General features: G+C 42.8%; 1 protein-coding gene across 1 annotated transcript in view; it reads right to left on the reverse strand.

Annotated features, from left to right (window-relative positions):
* Window positions 1-21,189, reverse strand: part of LOC122814995 (caprin-2-like) — a 784,601-nt gene that overhangs the window by 155,799 nt on the left and 607,613 nt on the right. The window contains exon 5 of the mRNA XM_044087250.1: window positions 292-477. Within this exon, the coding sequence (XP_043943185.1) occupies window positions 292-477 (186 nt within the window). The remainder of the gene's footprint in view (window positions 1-291; window positions 478-21,189) is intronic.

A 21,189-nucleotide genomic window follows, 5' to 3' on the forward strand; every position in this document is an offset into this window, starting at 1 on the left:
TTCCAGCATAATCCTAAGCTTACTAAAATATTAAAACCCAAAACTGGCTTACCACAACTCTTTAAAATGCTTGTATGAACTTCTCTAAAGGCAAACATCAAGATTAATCTTAAGATTTATGGCTATTCATCCGAGTTACTTATGAAATATGCGAACCCTAGCTTGGCTGGGTCTTTCTTGCAGTTACATTCTCAGATACTCCCAGTCATGCATGGTATTCAACTGAACCAGATAAAAATCTTTCCCAATTTTTAAATCTTGACTAGTTCAGTATGTTAAAATAAAATATACCTTTGAACCCATTTTGAGGGCGATATGAAGCAACTGCACCTCTTCCACCTCTCAAGGTTCCTCGAACAGAGCCACGGTTATTGAAATAGGCCTGATTAGGTCTGTGGAAACCACTGGGTTGCTGAGGTAGGTAACTCACATTACTACTGCTCACACTTGTTCCCTCTGGATGATAAGTGCCAAGTGCTGAAAAGGAATTGACAACTTGTTAATTTTAAAGTGGCTGTCCTCACTTCACTTGCCAACTACAGTCCACATTCCTCATCTGCTTATTAAAACCTAATACACACACCCCTGCTTGATAGGACAAAAACACTGACTAGGAACAGATTTGTTATGAACTTAAGGCTGTTCCCAATTTAGCAGTATTTATGTAATTGTTTGGGATAGTGCACTGATCAATACTGATCAATTTCAGGTTCAACCTGCATGAAATACAAAGCATCTCAAACAAAATACAGAAATTTAAGCAACAACAGGGTTGTTCAGGCTAACTACATAAACCATACACATTTTAGTGAAAAAGCACAGTGCAATCTACAATATACACATTCGTTTTAAAAGTGGAACAATCTTCATTAAATCTTAAGACTTGGAAAAGAGGTTAGGTGATATGACCAGTGATGAACCAGGAGCATTGGCTTGGGTGAAGTGTGGTTTGAGTTGTGTTCTGAATTTGGAATAAATTATTTAATTTATGTCAATGGGAAGAGCTTGCCAAAGTGTAGGTGCCTGAGAGGAGAAAGCACGTGTAGGGCTATGATTGGTTGTAGGGGTAATGAAAGTTGGTGACTTGAGCAGTCACTGGAGTTATACGAGGAGATTTCTTCATGAAGTTCAGCTGTATGGAGAGTAAATGTGAAGAGGTGGAGTAGTTTGTAGAGTTGCATCTTTAAAGTAAGTTAGGACTATTTTATGGTTAGTCATTTGGCTTTTTCTACAGTGATTCTGTGATGCTCACAGAGAGGGAAGTTTAATTGGCAGATGCTATTAGAGTCTGGAATGTGACAACTGTTTTCTTGGAAGTAGAAGCAAAAACTGGAAGACTGCATTCAAGTTGAGAAAGACAGAGCAGCCATTGGCAGATGAATGTTGTTTGGGATAAAAAAAAAGATCTTTTTGGCCTAGAAGAGCAGAGAGTTCAGTCAGCAACTTTGTCTAGGTGGAAATGGAAGTTTAGTGACTGATCAAGCCATAATCCAAGGTATTTAAGGTAGAGTGTCTCAATGGAATGTCTGTGTGGTTTGCCTTCTTTTAGTCAACCCTTCTGAAGTAGAATTGGGTACCTAGAAAAAATTAACCAATTTCTTATTCTCAACCCGCTAAGGATTTGATTCATGAACATCTAGTCCAGAGACCAGACTAACATCTATTGTCTGGTATGTTTAACTATAAGTACCTACTGCAACTGTAACCCTCAGGACAGCGGACATTAGAAGTGCAGGTGTAGAGAAATGTACCCACAGGTCACTATCTCAAATGTTCATGTAGCAGGAGGTGAAGTCTATAAAAAACAATGTTTCAGAATTCCCTTTTGCTTGAATGAGTTTAGCACACAAAAATCAGGTCTAACTTCTGACGGACTGCCTTTTACTATAAGCAACTTGCATATTTGTCAGACTTTGAAAACAGCTGATAGCACAGCACACCTGCTCCAGGTAACCAGGCACATTTATGGAAATTATGAAATGACAAGCAAACAGATTCCACCTTTCATCTAGAAGTGAACCGCCCTCTCAAACATCAGATACTCCCCAACATCACTGCCACATTCAAAAGCAGTATAAAGCATGCAAAGAGGCATACATGCTAAGAATAGACATGTAGCCCATGAGGCAAACCTAGTCTGAAAGGAAGCCTGTGATAACATTAAAAACAGGTCTACAATTAAAGTCAAGAAAGCACTTTTAATCTGTGTAATCTAGCATCTACTTAAGTCTTGGCCTGCAGCACAAACCATTTAAAGGCTGTACCCAAGCAATTAAACACCAGACATAACACCTAATGCTTATTACAGCTAAAACACTGCAAGGGGTGCTCATAACAGAGCTTCAAAAAGATTTTCAGTACTCCAGACAGTGGACTTGTACTCACCAATATTCAGACTTCTTTCAACAGTCAAATGCCCCCCCCCCCCCCCAGCACAAACTGGTATTTGCCTCAGCTCTGTCCCGCCATCACTGACCAGTAAATATAAAACTTCTGTGAATGTTTCACCATAAGATTTTTAAATAGAGCAAACATAATACATGGAGTTTTAGAACTTGGCTTGCTGCCCTTGGAGAGCAGTCACCCTGCCTAAGCCACTACCCTACCTAAGCCACTATAGGTCTCCAGCTGAAGGTAGCAGTAATATAGGCTGCTGCAAGCTCTACAATGGCAACTTCATTTATAAACAAGAAAACTTTATATGCATACAAAAGGATCTTTTGCATACAATGAAGCAACAAGCAATGCAATACACAACTTTATGCAGGAAATTCGATTAAGCCACTACTACAAACAAAGCCTTGTCTACAAGCAAATGAGGGAAGGATATCAGATATTGATTAGTTACAATGGACTCTCAAAGATCTACCAGTATGTCAAGAGCCAGATCATGATCAATTGGGGACCTAGGCAAGATAATGGTACACCACCCACGTCTATTCTAGTGTCTCATTACTTGTCTCTGCTCAGTTCCAATAAACCTGTCAATTTGCATACTTTTGCCTTCTACAATGACTGCAAGACTGTATTAAAAACCTTTACTTCAAATCTTACAAACCTTTACTTCAAACACAAACTGACATTTTCTACACCAAACAATGAAAACAGACTTGCATGGTTAACTTCTTCCCTTGAAACTCACAATTTAATGAAAATGCATCTGGCAACCAATTAACTACAAAGACATTCTGGGATTCATAAACAGCAAATAGTGAAGTAATCATTAGCATCTACTTGAAGGGTGCAGGAATTTAAGACAATGTAGAATGCATTTGCCAACAGCCTGTGACAGCCCACTGGACACTAGTGTTCCTTTTCTGGAGCAGCCCAGGAGTTGCCAGGTAAAATAACTTGACAGACCTCAGAAGACAAATGAAGGCTGACTGGCTCAAACCATATACTACATGAAGCAGTTCTTTAACAGGTCGTAGCCTTACTTATCTTCAACAAGTTCACTGGTGTTTACTAGGCTAACAACCACAAGGGCCTTTTTAAGCCTAGTCATGCATCCCAAATCTGACCTGTTCTGATGCACTTGGTAAGTGTAAACATGGGCCTGGAAGATTAACCATTTATAGGTTACTGGTGTCCATTAGAGACATGGGTGCTGCGATGATTTTCTGGGTTTCCCATGTAACTGTCCAAGTTGCACTTAAATTGGGTTAGGGAGGAACTCTGCTTCATATGGATGGGGAGCCTGTTCCAAAGATGGTGTAGTCACTGGGATACTTGCCCATCTCTCCAGCAGGTCCATGTTATATCACAGGCAAGGTCAAGTCTTTAGAACAGGTAATTCTGGCACAGTTTGTTCTATGGAATCCAAGAAGTCCAGAGTAGAGTCTGACAATGCCCTGTATGCCAGGCATAGATCTCCCCTCAAAAGCCTGTAGAAACAGAACACAGGGATAAAGCCTTGAGGCGGTCTGCATAGGACATTTTACTCGCATCCTGTATTCTTTTAGTTAGGAACCTCTGCGGACATTCCAATTGTTGGATATGTCTGGTTAGGTACATTTCAAAGGGGGCACTGTACTCAATGATACATCTGATTAAGGCCGAACAGTGGAACAATGACTTCCTTGGTCTTAGATACCATACCTTTGTTTATAAGCTGTGCAACACAGGATTTCTTCATCACTGTAAACACGTGATGGTCAAAGGCTGGATTACCATCTGTGTGTCCAAGTCCTTGACTACTGTGTTCAACTCAAAGGTGTGTGTTGTCAATATGATAGTTACTAGGGATGGGTGACTTCCCAAAAGATACTATTATGCATTTTGTGCCATTTCGTTTTAGTCCATGGCCCTGACACCAGTTTATCTGGTGTCAGCACCTCCTGGAGAACATTTGTCAGTGTGAAATTCAATGACCGCTCCTAATTTGCACTCAGCAAATTTAGTCAGCCAGAGACCACTGATACTGGCCTTGACTTCTGAGAAGCAAATGCCAAAAAAGGAGAAGTCCAAGGACTGATCCCAGAGGGACTCCACTTATGACCGTCCTCTTTGTAGAGGTGGACTCCCCAATTCAAACTTCCTGGGTCCTGTGAGCCAGATGGCTATCCACCAGGTGACACACTGGTTTTGATCTAACCTTGAGTTTGTCAAATGCCTTGGCCAGGTCAAGGCAGGCAGTCTTAATGATTTTGCCCTCATCCATTGCTTTGGTGACCTTCTCAAAGTAGTCCTCCCAAGCTGAGTAGGCATGATTTGCCCTTGAAGAAACCAAACTGGGTTGCGTCCCGTGTCTGGAGGTTTACTATATTTATTAATCATCTCCATAATTCTTTCCATGCCTTTACATGCAAGACTAGTGAGACTTATGAGTCTGTAGTTTCCAGGGTCTGTACATAGACCACCTTTGTGCAGAGGGATGACAACTGCCTTTCTCCATTCATGAGGCATGAAGCCTGTTTGGAGGCTACAGTTAAAAATAGTAATTCCAGAAGCCTTGATCATTCATGTTTCATGGTATTTAGAAAGCATCCTGTGATACTGTCTGGGCCCACTTAAGCAATGTTCTTGGTCTTAAGAACATTAAGGACTTGTTCCCTAGTGATACTAGGGGTAGTTGTATTTGATATTTCCTGAGGGAAGGTTGGGGGGGGGGGTAAAGTTGGAGCTGGTGCTGAATTTATCAGCCAGGAGGTTTGCTTTATCTTCTGGCTCAGTATTAGGTGGCTCCATTTACAATGAGCTCTGCACACAATTGTATATTGCCTTTGAGGTTGCGGACACAGCCGAAGACTGCTTTGTGGCTGTCTTTGTCCTGGGAGGCCAAACTTGCCTCAAATTCGGCTTTGGTAGACTTTTTCCACTGAGTTTAGTTTAAGTGCTTTTATCCTGCTGGGTGCTGCACCTACTAATTTTTTACCATGATATTCTTCCACCTGTAGCCTACTGATTTTGCGACTACCAGGGTGGCTTGTTTTTTTGAGTTAGTTCTGTATTTTTCTGGTGGGTACAGCTGCCTCTGTGCAACTATTAACATGCTTGTACAGGGTTTCAGTGAACAGTTCTGCATGGGCAGTAGCGCTCATAAGGGTTTATGGGTGCTTGAAATTTTGCCAGGTTCTCCGTTAATAGGAGATTAACCTTAGAACAGTTTCCTAATATTCCAGATTTAGCTGGGGGTCCAAGTTTTATTTTTACTTCAAAGGAGACCATTTTGTGGTATGACCTTACCAGGGAATGCATTACAGTAGGGGGTGTGCAGCAGTCTCCCATATTAGTGAGGACCATAACCCAGTATGGTTGCACCCCTGAATTGGTGTACTGACCATCTGGTCCAAAATCCAGGAATCTCTGTGCATGTATGTTTGGTGAAGTATAGGATTCCCAGTTAATAGTTGGGTAATTCAAGTCAACCATTAATATGGTATTGGGTTGGATGGTTAGGGTTTCTATTTAGTTTAGAAACATGGTATGGGTTTCCTGCAGAGGGGGACCTGTAGCTTGCAAGGAAGTGATATTGTATTTTCCCTATGGTGATTTGAACATGGAGCAGCTGAAGTGCATTGCCATGTTTGAACAGCCTTGAAGTACATTGATCTTTGATGTAGACAGACATACCTCTAGATTTAGGCCCTGCCTGTGAAGTACATGGCCTAAGTGTGTGGAAGGGATTATAACCTTGCACAGTGTGCGCTCCCCGCAGCTTTAAACCACGTCTCAATGACCACACAGACATCAGTATTCTCTAGGATAGAGCACTTCTAGGGAGTTGAGTTTTTTTGTTTAGACTCCTAGCATTGAGCAGCAATACCTTCAGATTTTCTTGGTTTTGATTTGCTATGTCGAAAGTACTTTCAGTTTGGCATTGCCTAAAATAGGCATTATGGAGGAAGACAATGTTTTAGCTAATATTCGAAAGCCTAGAAGGGAGAGGTGCAGACCACCCCTAGCAAAGTAGCATGGTCTGCTGCCAATCTCCTTCCATGCTGACAAATACTGCACCCCCCTTAGAATAACACAAACTAAGCCAATTATTTAAGTCAATCTTTTGTTGTGGCAACATCCTTGGAGAAGGTAAAATGCTGCTCACTGCTAGGCTCATACCAGCCTGAGACGCATTCCAAGAGCTCCATGATCTCTCTCTTTATATAGTCTAAGGAAGTAAGTCTCAGGTCATTTACTCCCACAAGGACTATGAGAGTTATATTGGTAATTGTGGTCTAATGACCCGAGTGCATGCATGTTCTGGATCCTAGCTCCAGATAAGCAACCAACTTTCTCCTTACTCAGCCTAGTGAGAGGGACATCAATGTGTCTCACGATGGAGTATCCAATTACTACAATGTTCGATTGTGTGGTGGCTTGCCTTGTGGGCTTAAAAAGTAGAGGCTCCATGAAATTTGTAGTTCTATATGTTGATGTGGGTGTTTTGAAACAGCACATTTGGGGATGCAGAGTATATTTATCTGTACATCTAGGAGGTCTTTGTGGTTTAGGAAGGTTACCTGTAAGTGCCTCAGCATATGACAGTTGATACGCCTACTTTGAATTGTGCGTGATGGGTGCAGTGTGTGTACTACTGACAACCTTAATGACCATTAGTACTTATGTGATAGCTTTGCCTCTGGTGACACTGTGCAAATACATCTATTAGTTTGAGAATTAACTAGCTGTCAGTAAACATGTGGCAATTTCTACACTGCCTCAGGATGCCCATATCCACCAAGCCAATAACCGATACAGTAGGAAAGTGCCAGACAAACTCTTGCAGCACAAACTTCTTTGCAAGCACACAAGTGTCAAATGCACAACCGAAATTAAAAATGTATTCACAAATTAAAATCAGATCATGAAGTTCAATGTATTTGCACACAGCAAGGATAACATCCAAAGAACATGACAAACAGATAAAAATCAGACATCCTTTAAAACTATAGATACAACAGCAGACTGCTCTATATCACCGAGATTCAACAGAGATATTTTGCATGAACATTTTTTGTACCTAAACTGACGGCAATCCTTATGTATTTAACAAATGAAGGAAACAATGACTGTCTATAGCAGTTGGGTGTGGGGATTAAAGGTCTCATAACCTGTAACTGAAGTGCAGGGTTTGAGACTCTTGACGAGGCAGTTAGTGATGCCTAAACTGGGGCATTTTTCTCACATGCAAATAGCAAACATCTGCTTGTTTCGAGCTCGCCATCAACTATGCTGCAAATAATTCATCCCTTTGGTGTTGGGCCTTCTGCACCTTAAATCAACACACCACTTTCCTGGTCTTGTGTGGTATATGCCTGCTCCAGACAATGAAAGAGGCTGACTAAAGCTGTGAATGCCATGTCTCGGGAAATTCTTTTTTCAGGACGGAGCAACACTAGTGATGCTGGACGTCAGTGGAAGTCGAGCAATTTTTTTTTTTTCACTGAAATTTTTTTGAATGTCTAGCCCCCTAGCCAGCAGCAGGCCCTAGGTAGCCACCTAGGTCACCTTGTGCTGGACCCGGCCCCAATGTTAGGCATACTTGTATGGCTGTACTTTTGATGAGGGGGATGTCATGTAGCTTCAGATCATGATATATGGGCAGAATTCTAAGCAGCAAGAAAATCTAACAGCTGACAAGTGAAAGTACCAAGAAATAGTTTAAACAAAGCTAGCAACTAGCTGCCTTCAAAAGCAGCTTGACTGTCATAATCCTATGTTGATATTTTCTATTTTCCACATAGAAATTATTTTCAAAGGAAAACAATTTGACTTGCTGTAGCTACTGCAGAAAGCTTACTCTAGAGTCTTGTAAGGAATTACATAATACGCAAACTTTCTACCAATGGTTTTAGTAATTAGTTCTCCTGAACAGTGCTGGCACTTCCAATGGTGCATTCCAAAGGAACCAGCTCAAATGCTACCTTATGTACCAGGCTCGGGTCTCCCACAGCACAAGCCAATTCATGAAGCCTATTCAAGCAGTTTGTCTTCCAACCCAGCGATTTTTAGTAAAGAATCATTACGCTATTTTAGGAGGGTTTTATTAATTGCTGAAAGCAGTGCTTTATTCAAGTACTATACCGGATCAGTTATGCATGAAGTGGTGCAATGATCTCTATTAAATGACTATTCAGAAGTTTGTGCCCCATTGCTTGCGTCTGTCAAATGCACACTGGTTAATTTAAGCTCTGCTACTGCTGTTCCTACATCTATGCTACAATTTTCAACAATGTTTTGTATAAACAACATTTTGCAAAGTTTCATGATATCTGCTAATTAAAGGTGAGGTCATTACTTTATAATGTGTTTCTACTGTATTAGATTTCAGAGAACTTAGCAATTTATAATTGCGTCAGTAAATGCTTAACAGCATAACTGTATCCAAAGCCCATCTTCCACTTAGGTACACTATGATAGCTTGAAAAACTGTTCTACCATGGAGTCCTATGGTCCACCTCTGAAAGCCGAAGAGCAGGCCAGTAAACCCCACCCCCCACAATCCACTTTGCCCTTCTGCTTGAGCACAGTAATGCAAACACAATGGCAAAGTTTCACAGTGAAAAGGATAAAGACCCCAACTAAGACCAAGTCTACTTGAACACGAACTAGGAAAAACTGATGAGACGTGATGGAAGGAATGAGCACTACCAGCTCAACCATAGTAGGAGGAAAGGAATGTAGAATGACCATCTGCTGTACTTACCCTAGAAAATTCACGGGAACAAGGCAACAGCATAAAAATATGATGTTGGGATGCATCAGTGTACTACTGTAACAAAACATTAGCGCATGTTCAGCAGTGTGCATTACTCCTAGGACAGCAATGTGCACACAGCACCCAGTGCCAGGTTTTGTCAGATAGGCAATGGGATAGCTTAATCAAAAATCCTACTTATCTTTATTGAAAGCATTGATATGAGCCACCAGGAACTGCCATAAGTACAAGAGGAGAGAACTGACATCTAGTAGGCTAAAAGGGGATAAAGTATATAAAAACAGATGTCATATTTAATACATTCATCACATCAATTACTTATAAGGAAAATGTGCCTAATGACTCAGCAATTTCAGGATAAGCAGCATGCACTGTCTACCTCCACTGGCTTCTGCAAAGCAAACCAGACATACTGATATCCAAACATATGTAACCTCTGCAAAAGGCCTTTTGTGGGTTAACTCCCGACTTCAAAATGTACGCATTTTAGCTTAATTTTCTCTCATATCTACACTATGCCTCTAACACTTTTACTCTGTTCAACTCCACCTGCTGATTAAGTACAACCCAAAGCAGAAAGCAAAAAAACTCCCCAAAGTACAGGCCAGCAAAAACACTCACGTTCAGCCTGCAATTCAATAGCCAGTACAGTACCTCTTAAGAGTCACAAGGATGTAGACTGGAAGCCCTTAAGGCCCATAACTGGGTATCCACCCACAGTATGTTTTAGTAATACACTATGAGTCAGCCATAGATTTCGGCCAAGAATAAAATTACTATGTTCTGTTTGGAAAAGCAAGTGCCATCTCATTTCATACATATTTCAATATTTTCAGTTGGAAACCAGCACATTTTATAATACACAAGTGATGTGCAAATTATGGCAAAATCTTTACATGTAGACTCAGTCACAAAAGAAATTTACATAAAAGTGCTTATGTACCGGAGTGCAGGCTACAGTTATGGGACACACAGGATAAATTGAAAACAAAATGGGGGTTTACAGCTCATCACACCAAACATGCCACTAGTGGCTAGGCAAGTAGCACAGCAATTACACAAGCACAACCTGCTCCAAAAATATGAAGCCCTCACCTGGCTAATCTTCCCCTAAATAAACTTCTAACAGAGACGAGAACTTGTGGAGACAGCAAAGAGGATATGTGGAGCAAGTAAAGCATCATGGGTGGGTATATAATCCTCCCACTACAATTCAAACAGCTGTTACAACTCCATGTCTGTAGACAACTTACCACAGACAGCCAAATATATACCCAAGTACCCACTCCCACAAATACCGTGCCTAGTAACTAGTGTAAAGCAGGAAAGCTTCTGCCCCGACAAGAATGCAATCCTACTGCAGGCCCTCGGGACTCGTGGATGATGCCTGCTACAGAATGTGTGCTCCCCAGCATCTACAGAAGCAGGTGTGGCATGCATTACTCAACATCAGTTTTGTAGGTGGGAAAAATCCTACTTCCGCAATGCTGCAAGCATGCAACCAACATGACTGGGCATGGCAAAGGGGAAGGCCCAACAGAAAGCAGCATAGACCAGCTAGATGAGACAGTCCACACAAGGCTGGCAGACTGAAAGAGTTTCTAGTGTTCCTAGATGGGGACACCAACAATGAGATTCCCGTATGATATGGAAGCAGGTACAGTAATATGACAACCTGTGTATGTCTCAATGGGTGCCCATCTAGATTAGATACACGTTCTCACAGCCCTTACTGCCTACTGAGAGTAGGCTGAACACATTGTCTCATTGCTAATATAATAAAAGCTTCAGCATTGCTGCAAATGTGGGATGGCATAGTATACGATACGTACATTGGATTTTGCATGACAACCCTAGCAGGCTCAAATTGAGGTTTACTATGCTGTCTGTTCACACCAATACATACTGACAAGAGAAATGGATAACTGTGGAAACTGCAGATGAACAAAGGAACATGTCAATACACAAAGGTCACAGTGGCACTATCTCCATACTGGATGGACATGCACCCTTTGTACAGAGAACGATTATGACCATGCCCAGTGACAAACCCTTTGACAGTGAGCATTCGGTTTACTACTGAAGCCTTGAAACAGCATATGTCGACCGGTCAACATGGTCGACCCGAACTCCTGAATCCAGAACGGCAAAAATGCGGCCAGGTTGAAACTGAATACATCCAACATCTGTAGTTCAATGTATTAGACATACCAGGTGGTGACAGTCACCCATGCTATGTAGCTTACCACACAGTGACATTCCCTAGTCAAGGGCATGTATATTTGACCTTGCCCCCTGCACCCCCACTGCAAGTTATACATACCAACTCCAAGATCACATACCAACTCCAAGATCACATTACAATGAGGAAATGGGTTAATTCCCTGTTTCTCACTGAACCGCGGTCTCCGTGCACACTGCTGGACTTAGATAATCTAACTACACTACCCATTTTTTTTAATTTCTCCAAGTCTTTTGGGTTTCTAATACTATGATGGGAATGGACCCATTCCTAAGTCAAAGTACAATTAAAGTTCATGAAATTAGTATTGTTTCAAACTCTATCAGCCAAAAGTGCTCTTTGCAGCACACACAAGGTGCCCAGTAATGACTTTCTGCAATTCGTATAGGGTTACATGTATTGGCAACATATCTAAATATGATTGGAGATTTTTTTTAAGATCCATTGCTCCTACTACTATTGGAGCTGTCTGGGTATCTTTCTAACACATTGCTGCCATTTCTGCCTGCAGATTCTGATATTTTATTTATTGACATTTGCTAACCGGGTTAGTCCAACTGAGCCAGAGGCCCAATTTCAGTTTAGAAAAGCTCCAGAAATACAAGTAATATTTACAAAATATTAAAGCACAGCCACAGATACTGTACAAGTCAAAAGTTTGTGCACAGCAGCTGAGAAATTACCTGCACAGTACTTGTTGGTTACACTTGACGTTGTGTCACTTTTTACAGTGATTCCTAACTCAGACATTGATAGCATTTCTAGACAACTGGTTAAAGATAGAGAGTTCACAAAGTCAAACATAGAACTGATTAAGATATTGATGAAGCTGGTATTACATGTCTTTCTATTTAGAGATAACATATATCGGCAATGCAACGGACTGTCAATGGGAACATCATGCACCAACAGCTATGCAAATGCTATGTCTGAATGGGAAATGGAATGGTTAATGAAAGGGCCATTCAAGTATCATATTATATTTTTTCGCAGGTTTGTAGATGACCTGTTCCTTTTGTGGAATGGGCCTGTAGAACAGAGTTACCAAGAAAAGGAAAGAGGTAGCCAAGGAGACAACTCTCATGATAACACGTCTCAGAAGATACTCTCGGTCTTGCCAGGCTAGGGGGATGGAGGGTGGGATGCAAGAAAGGCGGCGAGAAGACAACATGGAACATTATGGTAAGTACAGAACTTCTCAATGTTAAGTTGTCAATCTCGCCTTCATTCTAGCTGGATGGGACATCGTCCCTAGCACCTTAGTCCTGGGTGGCTCAATGGAACACACTGGAGTACAGTGGAACCAAAATCAGCCCTACTTCTAGAGATAATGTCCAGCTTGTAATGAGAAATGAAGGTATGAGGAGAGGCACATGTGGCCGCTGCACAAATGGAATCCATTGGCAATCTTGCCTGAAAGGCTACTGAAGAAGCTAATGCTCTGGTTGAATGAGCTCTGGGCTTAATAGGGAGCTCTTTATGCTTCAATTGGTAAATAAACATAACAGAGGTCAACCACCTGGACAAGGTTACTTTGGAAACTGGCAGGCCTTGTTTCCCTTCCGCGTAAGACAGGAAGAGCTGTTCTGATTTCCTCATCTGCTTGGTTCTATCCAGGTAGAAGCGTAATTGACGGTGAACGTCTAGACAATGTAACTTCCGTTCAGACCTATTGGTATAAAGTGGGAAGAAAACAAGAAGATCAATGGTCTGATTCAGATTTCTTTCAGGTAGTACTTTGGGTAAAAAGGACGGATTAGTCCTAAGTGACGCTCTATCTTTGTGAAAAACAAGGTAAGGAGGGCGAACACAAAGGGCTTGAAGTTCCGATACCCTTCTCGCTGAAGTGATGGCTACTAAAAAACAGTTTTCCAAGAGAGCAACTTTACCGAACAGGAAGCCGCAGGCTCAAAGGGAGGGAGAATTAAAGACGACAGCACCAAATTTAGGTCCCATGGTGGGGGAGGATCTTTTACTGGGGGTCTAAGAAAGAGGGTTCCTTTTAGAAAAGCTTTACAAAGTTTGTGTGACATAATGCTGGTCTCTGACAATCCAACATGAAAATTCGCAATAGCTGCCAACTGAACTCTGATGGTGGCTGAAGATCCCATTTGAAAAAGTTCTGCCAAAACCTCTAAGACTGTATGGACAGGGGCTGTAAAAGGGTCAACTTGTTTCTCCCCTGCCCAAACAGAGAAACGCTTTCATTTGCTAGCATAAGTCTTTCTGGTAGTAGTAGACTTGTGCGAAGTGAGGATGATGTCACAAACTGAATGAGAGATTGAGGGATACCTGGCTAGGGTTGGAAGTGGAGCAACCAAGCTGTGAGGTTGAGAGATTGGAGAGATTGATGCAGCCCGCCCCACTGATGTGTCAGATCATCTGGCGCTGGGTCCAGATGCCAGGGTTGATCTAGTAGATGACGTTGCAGGAACGGAAACCAAATTTGTCAAGGCCAGTAAGGGGCAACAAGGATCATTCTGGATCTCAAAACAGTTGCGTTCTGGATTAGCTGAGTAATTAAGGGAAAGGGGGGAAAAGCATACAGAAAACCCCGGGGCCAATCGTGGACTAGAGCTTCTCTGGGGGGGGGAAGAGACCTGAGAGAGGGAAGTGGGTGAAGTCTGGGCACTTGCTGTTTAAGGGGTTGCAAAAAGATTGCAGCAAAGCTGACCCCACCTCCTGAAGATTTTTTCCGCTACTAGATGGTTGAGAGACCACTCGTGGGGCATGAGAATGGCTCTGCTCAACCTGTCCGCTATGACGTTGGACTTCCCGGGGATATGCGTTGCTACCAGAAACCATTAAGAGATCGCCCACTGCCACAGTGAGTGCTTCTCGACATAGGGGGTAGGTCCTGGTTCCGCCCTGCTTGTTGATGTACCACACTACAGACATATTGTCTGTCTGAAATGCAATAGTCCCGGTGGGTAGAGAGTCTTGAAGGGCCTGCAACGCTAAAAGTACCACTCTCATTTCCAAGACATATGTGCAGGTGGCTTTTGAAAGGCTGCCATGTGCCCTGGACTGTCCTGCCCTGAAAATTCCACCCCCACCCGATCAAGGAGGCATCCATTGTCACAGTAGCCACAGGAGGAGGAAGGACAAAGGGTATGCCCTGAAGAACTCGAGTGGAAACCATCCACCACGAAAGGTGCCTTTTGCATGACTGAGTGATTAGAATACTGTGTGACATTGGAAGCTGTTGAAAGGACCACTGGGAAAACAGCATCCATTGCAGGATCCGCATGTGAAAGCGAGCTAGGGGGAGTAATGTGATAGCTGCTGCCATGAGACCTAGGGTTTTTAGTACGAATCTGGCCTGGACTTGCTCTCTTGTAGTAGGATTTGAACATGATCGCAAATGTCTGAAATCCTTTGTACAGGCAGTTTTGCTGACAGTTCCACAGTGTTTAAAACAGCGTCTATGAAGGTAATAGATCGACAAGGCAACAAGGCAGACTTTTGGAGTTTAGAGAGATACCTAGCTCGTTGCAAATTTGGAGGGTATAATCTCTGGAATGGAGTAGCTAACACTTGGTGGTGGGAGTAAGGAGCCAGTCGTCCAAGTATGGAAACACCTGGAATCCTTTTCGTCTCATCTGAGCCACAACCACTGCCATGCATTTGGTAAACACCCTGGGGGCTGTGGTGAGGCCAAAGGGCAGTGCTCTGAATTGGTAGTGACTGGCTCCCAGACGGAAGCGGAGAAACCTCCTGGAGCGCCTGTTCATTTTGATATGTTAGTACGCATCCTGAAGGTTTATAGAGCACATCCAATTGTCCTGACCCAGGAAGGGTAGAATGGACTGAAGCATGACCATCCGGAATTTCGTTCTTTGAACAGACTTGTTCAGCCTGCTGAGATCCAAAATAGGTCTCCAGTCCCCTGTCTTTTTGGTACCAAAAAGAACTTCGAGTACACTCCGGATCCTTGCTGGTCTGCTGGGATTGGTTGGATGGCTCTTTTTTCTAGCAGCTTTGAAATTTCTAGTGCTGCTTGATCCCTCAGACCGGGTGGAACATCTGGAAGATGCCCTTTTGGCGGTTGTGGGGTATGAATAAAGGGAATTGTAACCCTCGGATATGATCAACCGTACCAAATTGTCTTGCGTGAGGGAATGCCAGGCTTCTGGGTACAGTGATAGTCTTCCCCCGACTGCCTCCGAAGGTGGACAGTCGGGCAGCTCCTCAGGGGTGCTGGAAGGGTTGTCAGAGAAGGATTCTCTGCTACCCTGATTCTTCGGACCCCCCCTGCCCCTCAGGCGGCATCTATTATTGTTCCTTCCACTGCCTCTGGAGGGAAGCTCACCACGTGCATCAGGCAGTACTCCCTGAGGTTTGCAGAACCACATTTTCCCACCTTTCTGACCCTTACGGTATGGTCTAGAAGGGGTAGAAAAACAGACTCCTATGGCAGAGAGAGTCTTGCCTTCCTGCTCGCACCTGGTCAATGTATCCTTCACTTGAGGTCCAAACAAGGCAGAACCAAAGGGGGTGTTAGTGAAGGACGCCTTGAAGGGGTCAGCAAAATTGCAAAGCCGCATCCAGGCGTGTCTCCTTAGAGCAACGCCCGTGCCTGCAGCCCTACTCGCTCCATCGGCTGCATAGGAAATGAGCCGCATGGAGGAGTTGACAATAGAGTTTAGGGTCCCCAGCTGGGAGTTGATCTTTTCCTGAGACCTCGTAGCTGATGGGCCCTGTAAGGTATCACCCAGTTCCTTGAGAAGGTCTCTCTAGAGCCGGGTGAAATGGCACAAATAATTCAGCAACCGCATAGCAAAGGTCGCAGAGGAAAACATCTGCTTGCCATACCTGTCCATAGTCCTAGATTCCTTATTAGGAGGGGACAGGTACTGAAGGGTCAGCCAACTCCTTTTTAGTGGCTGCCGCCACCACCATGGCATCAACAGAGACGCCCTTAGTTAGAAACTGCTTGTCAGAAGGGGCTGTAATAAATTTTGTAGGCCTCCGGGGAGTTGGTTCCATAGTATCCGGAGCCGTCCACGCCTTTCGAGCCACCACATCCATGAGCGTGTCGAAAGGCGGAGATACCCAGGAGGTGGAAGGGTGAGAACCGAACGCATCCAGGTACACCAACTCATCCTCAGAAGAGTTAAGGGCAGACCAGTTTCCCCTCTGCTTAAGAATCTCCAGGATGTCAGAAAATGAGACATCCTCAGAGGGGGATCTTGGGGACCCTTCCGAGTCATCCAAGTCAGTGTCCGATGTGATTGACTCAGGGGAGTCTACACGCTTCCTCTTGCATTTTCTCTTTCGAGGAGGCTCCCCTGAAGGATCAGGGGAGGCCTCGGAAGAGGAGGATACACCCAATTGGGCTACCTGTAGCGTCTGTTCTCCACAGTCGGGATCGGAAGAGCGGGTAGAGACTGAAGCAGACACCATAGACAGAGGAGCCGAAGGAGTCGACCGTGGAGCAGGCACAGGGGCCAGCACACTCCTCATGACCTCAAATGTGCCCCTATCAGGCAGGGAAGGGGGTCCCCGCTCCGAAGAGACGAAGACTCCTGGCACAGAGAGGGACGGCTCCGAGGCCGACGTTGGTGCCGAACTCACCTGTGCCGAAGCTCTGAGGGAGAGAACGGGGTCGGACAAGGGTCCGATGCCACTCGCCCCCTCGGAACAGACGAGTGTCCCGGCGCCCGGATCCCTTCAAGGATGGAACCAAGGAAGAGATCGGAGCTGACGAGGGAGCAGAAAGGAGTGGCATCGACTCCGACATTCTGACGGTCCTGACCCCTACGATCTCCGGCTTCGAACTCAAAGGAAGAGTCTGAGGAGGAATCTAAGAGGGAGTAGTGAAAGCCACTGCCTGATGAGGAGGGCTATGCAACATTTGGGCCAGTGCCTGCAACTTAAGTAGTTTGCTAACCACCCTCTCGAGGTCATGGTCCGACAGCCTGGAAGAGAGAGAGGAATGGGACCTGTGACTCCGCTCCGATAACAAGGGAGACTTCGGAGTCAAATGGACAGATTCCAGGGAAAGAGACCTGGAATGCTTTCTGCTCAAAGACGGCTCCGACAGCAGAGTTGGAGCTGACTGAAGCCTCGAATCATCGGTTCTGGCCTGAACCGATGCAGTGGTAGTAGTAGCACTGCTCGGCGACGGCTACTAACATGAAGCCAATGGTTTGGCGGGCTTGGAAGGTTTACCCGACGAAGGCTTAGCCGGGGAACCTTCAGGCTTTAACAAGCCTCTCAAAATAAGTTTGTTTCTGCGTTTCTGCAGGACTCTTGGATTGAACGCATGGCAGACAGAACAAGAGTCCTGCAGGTGCAGAGGGCCCAAGCAATATACACAAGTGTGACAGTCTGTCAGACATCTTCTGACAGCACGAGTCACACTTCTTGAAGCCAGAGACCTTGGTGTCTTTCGACATCCTGAAACAAGGATGACAGACAGAAAGACAACTCTGGGAGGTCTAGTCACAATCAGCCAACACACACACACACAAAAAGGTTGTAACAGTCCAAGAAATAAACAAAAAAACCCACACTTATTAATACAATTTAACTAGGCACACACACACATCTACAGACAAAAAAAACAAAGGGATTTACTACTACAGAAAAGTATGGAAGAAGTTTGGCCAAGGGCCTAACTATTCAGTGAGAGGAAAAACTGTATAAAAAACTACCTAAGAGGGAATCCTAAACAGTGATCTAAAGGGTAGTAGCTATAAAAAACGATAGCTAAGATTTTAACCCAAAAAGCTGACTAAATACAAGAAAAATATTAATACAACCTGGAGCCGGCAAAAAGACGCAACCTTGTAGCTGAAGTGGCAAACGAGATCTGGGTATATCACGCCTAGCATTATGGGACATAGGAGAGCCTCGAGCCAGTAAAAATAGCTCCTGAGCTTTAGTAATAGGCCGAGTCAGAGCAGAGGTTCGGCTCCGAACCCATCCAGCAAGAAAGAAGGTGAGATTGACAACTTAACATTGCCATGTGAATAGCCCGTTAAGTGTTGAGAGTATGCACCCAAAGTATATTTTCAGAAATGTAATACAAAACCAAGTCTAGAGAGCATCCAGGCTTAATGCCAATGAAACAGACTTTGAAAAACGAGAGGTAGTTTAAACTGAACTCAGAGGATATGATAAACAGCTCATACAAAGAAATGTGGCAGATGTAGCCAAGTTAAGAAATACTAGAGCTAAACATTTTTCACAAAATATTGTGGATACTTCAGTTAATAACACAAATAAGCAGTACAAATCTAATAAGTTGAAGATGTATCCAAATTACTCTAGGAACATTAGACTATACACAGACATCTTTAATAAGCATTGGAATATTCTAATGACAGACAGGTGAGCAAGCATTTAGATGCACAACCCCAATTTACTTTTAAAAATAAAAAATGCCTGAAAAAGAGATTATGTACTACAAGGGATCGTAAGGTGGTACAGACTACTGAGGTGGCAAGACCACGTAGAAACAGTCAATTCTGCAAGTTTACTTTTGAAGAAGAATTTAAACATCTAGATACAGGCGAAAAATGTAAACTGGGGACTAGTACTACATGTGACAGTATACACGTGTGGTTTACTTATACAGCTATGCCAGAAATACTACGTAAGCAAGACTGATAGACAGCTAAAGTTTACAATTCGAGAACATACATATCGCATGAAAAATAGTATACACAATGCATTAGCCAAACATGTTATAGCAACAAATGAAGACCATCTGTATAAACTTAGTGTACTGGGGAGATGTAATGTCAATGCGAGGGGAAGAGATATAAAGACTCGAACGGAAGGGCTAGAAGCTGAATGGATTGTGAGGTTAAGGGCAGATACAGGTCATGGTCTTAATGACCACATTCCTTTCAGACCCATCCTAAAAACTCTACCTTTACACAGATAGCTATGATAAAAAAATGGAACATTTATACTTTTATATTTTTTTTATATTTCTACGTTATTTATAGATAGGAATTTGTACATAGAGATGTAGTATATGTCTATCATATACACACACACACACATATATATATATATATATATATATATACACACATATATATATATATATATATATATATACATACATACACACAATTTGTGTGATTTTATGTTAGTATAACTTACTGAGATGCATTAGATAATAGGTCATGTGACAATATACAATGGTGTGTTTTTGTACTCTTGATATACACCTGATGAAGCAGTCTGTGAAAGCACTTGTGCATGCACTTGGTACCATTAAAGTGTGTGGAGAATTTGGAGAACTGGAGCCCTGCCTCTGTTTTTACAATCAATATATAGTAAATAGCATATTTTATGACAGTCTCTCTCTACACAAGACACTGTAGTCACTGGGTGTGGCGATTTCAATGTTCAATGCTACTTTTGTCTTTTCATGGACCACTATATCCTGTTTTCTAGCATCTATCTTTTGAAATGTTGGTAATGAGTGATCCCATGTGATGTAGACTTCGCTTAGTCTCTCATGCTTCGTGTTTTTCAGCCACTTTAATACCATAATGTTAGCACAATCCCCAGTGCAGTCTTGCCACATTATGCCTTTCAGTATACAGTTCTCCTGCCATTAGTATGTCGCAACTAGCAACGCGGTGTGCAACTGTTTCCAATTCTGTTTTACAGAACCTACATTTCGCTGTTTCTCCATGTTCACTGGAGCAAGCCAGTGTGTATGTAGCCCACTATATTGGCCTGCCAATATTAACCTTTAATCTCTTGGTTTGAATTTGCCTCTCCTTAACCATTCTGGCATTCGATCCTCATCAGCATGAGGTTCTTGCAGAAGTTTTCTATACTTAACTATATTTATGCATTTTCCACATTTCTTGCCTTCATCTGTCCTTCACCTTATATTTTTGTTTTTTGGCACGTTCAGTTACTGTCTGATTTTTATCTACTTCTGGCTTGATTTCCATTCCTACTCGACACCGATATGCTTCTGCTAGATTAAGCAGAGAAGTCATCGTAGATTTATTCTCATGTTTCAAAACTTTCACTACGTTTGGGTCTTGTGAGGTCAGCAGATGTGTGAATCTTCAGAACAGAGAATATATAGTCTTGGTATGCACTGATTTTTATACATCATATGGTGAGCATGAAGCATCCTTGTTTTCCTATCTAATCTACCAAACACATTTTGGGGCAGTCTATCAGCCAAAACTGTAAGGACAGGAACAAAATGGTTCATATCATGGACTTTGTTCCTAGATGTCAATGCAGTTAAGGATTAATTTAAGTCTAAAGTAATCCTTACTAAGTTTTATTTGCATTTGCTCATGTTTTATTGTTGATCCTTCAATTTCCAAATATTTATACACCACTCCTTGTTCAAGTTCTTTTATCACATTCCTGTCCCATACTGATGTTTTCCTGGTGCTGCAGTTTTCCTGCTTTAAAGGTTGCTTTTGCACATTTATCAAGACAAAATGACATCTGAAAAAGTTTTGACAACTTGCAGTTGTATTTTCAGTTAATCTGATAAGCAACACAGTTTTAAATTGACAGAGATGATGAGAAGTCTTTACACTTTTTCTAGGAGCTAAATTATAGCGATGGCCTAAGCTGTTAAGTAGACAGGTTAAGGGCATGAAAGAATAGCAGCAGTGACCCTCATGCTGTAATATTCCCCCTTTGAAATCTTTATCCCCGGGATAATTTCTTCTTTATCATGTCTTTATTGCAAAGTGGTCTGCCACTCTCATGGTCACTGTAATGTAGTCGATCAGTGTAGGGTGTATCATACATTTTTAAGCACTCTTATCCATGAATGTGGGAT

This window comes from Protopterus annectens, chromosome 11.part0 (assembly GCF_019279795.1).
Source record: "Protopterus annectens isolate FY-2018-M chromosome 11.part0, PAN1.0, whole genome shotgun sequence".
Classification (NCBI taxonomy): Eukaryota; Metazoa; Chordata; order Ceratodontiformes; family Protopteridae; genus Protopterus; species Protopterus annectens.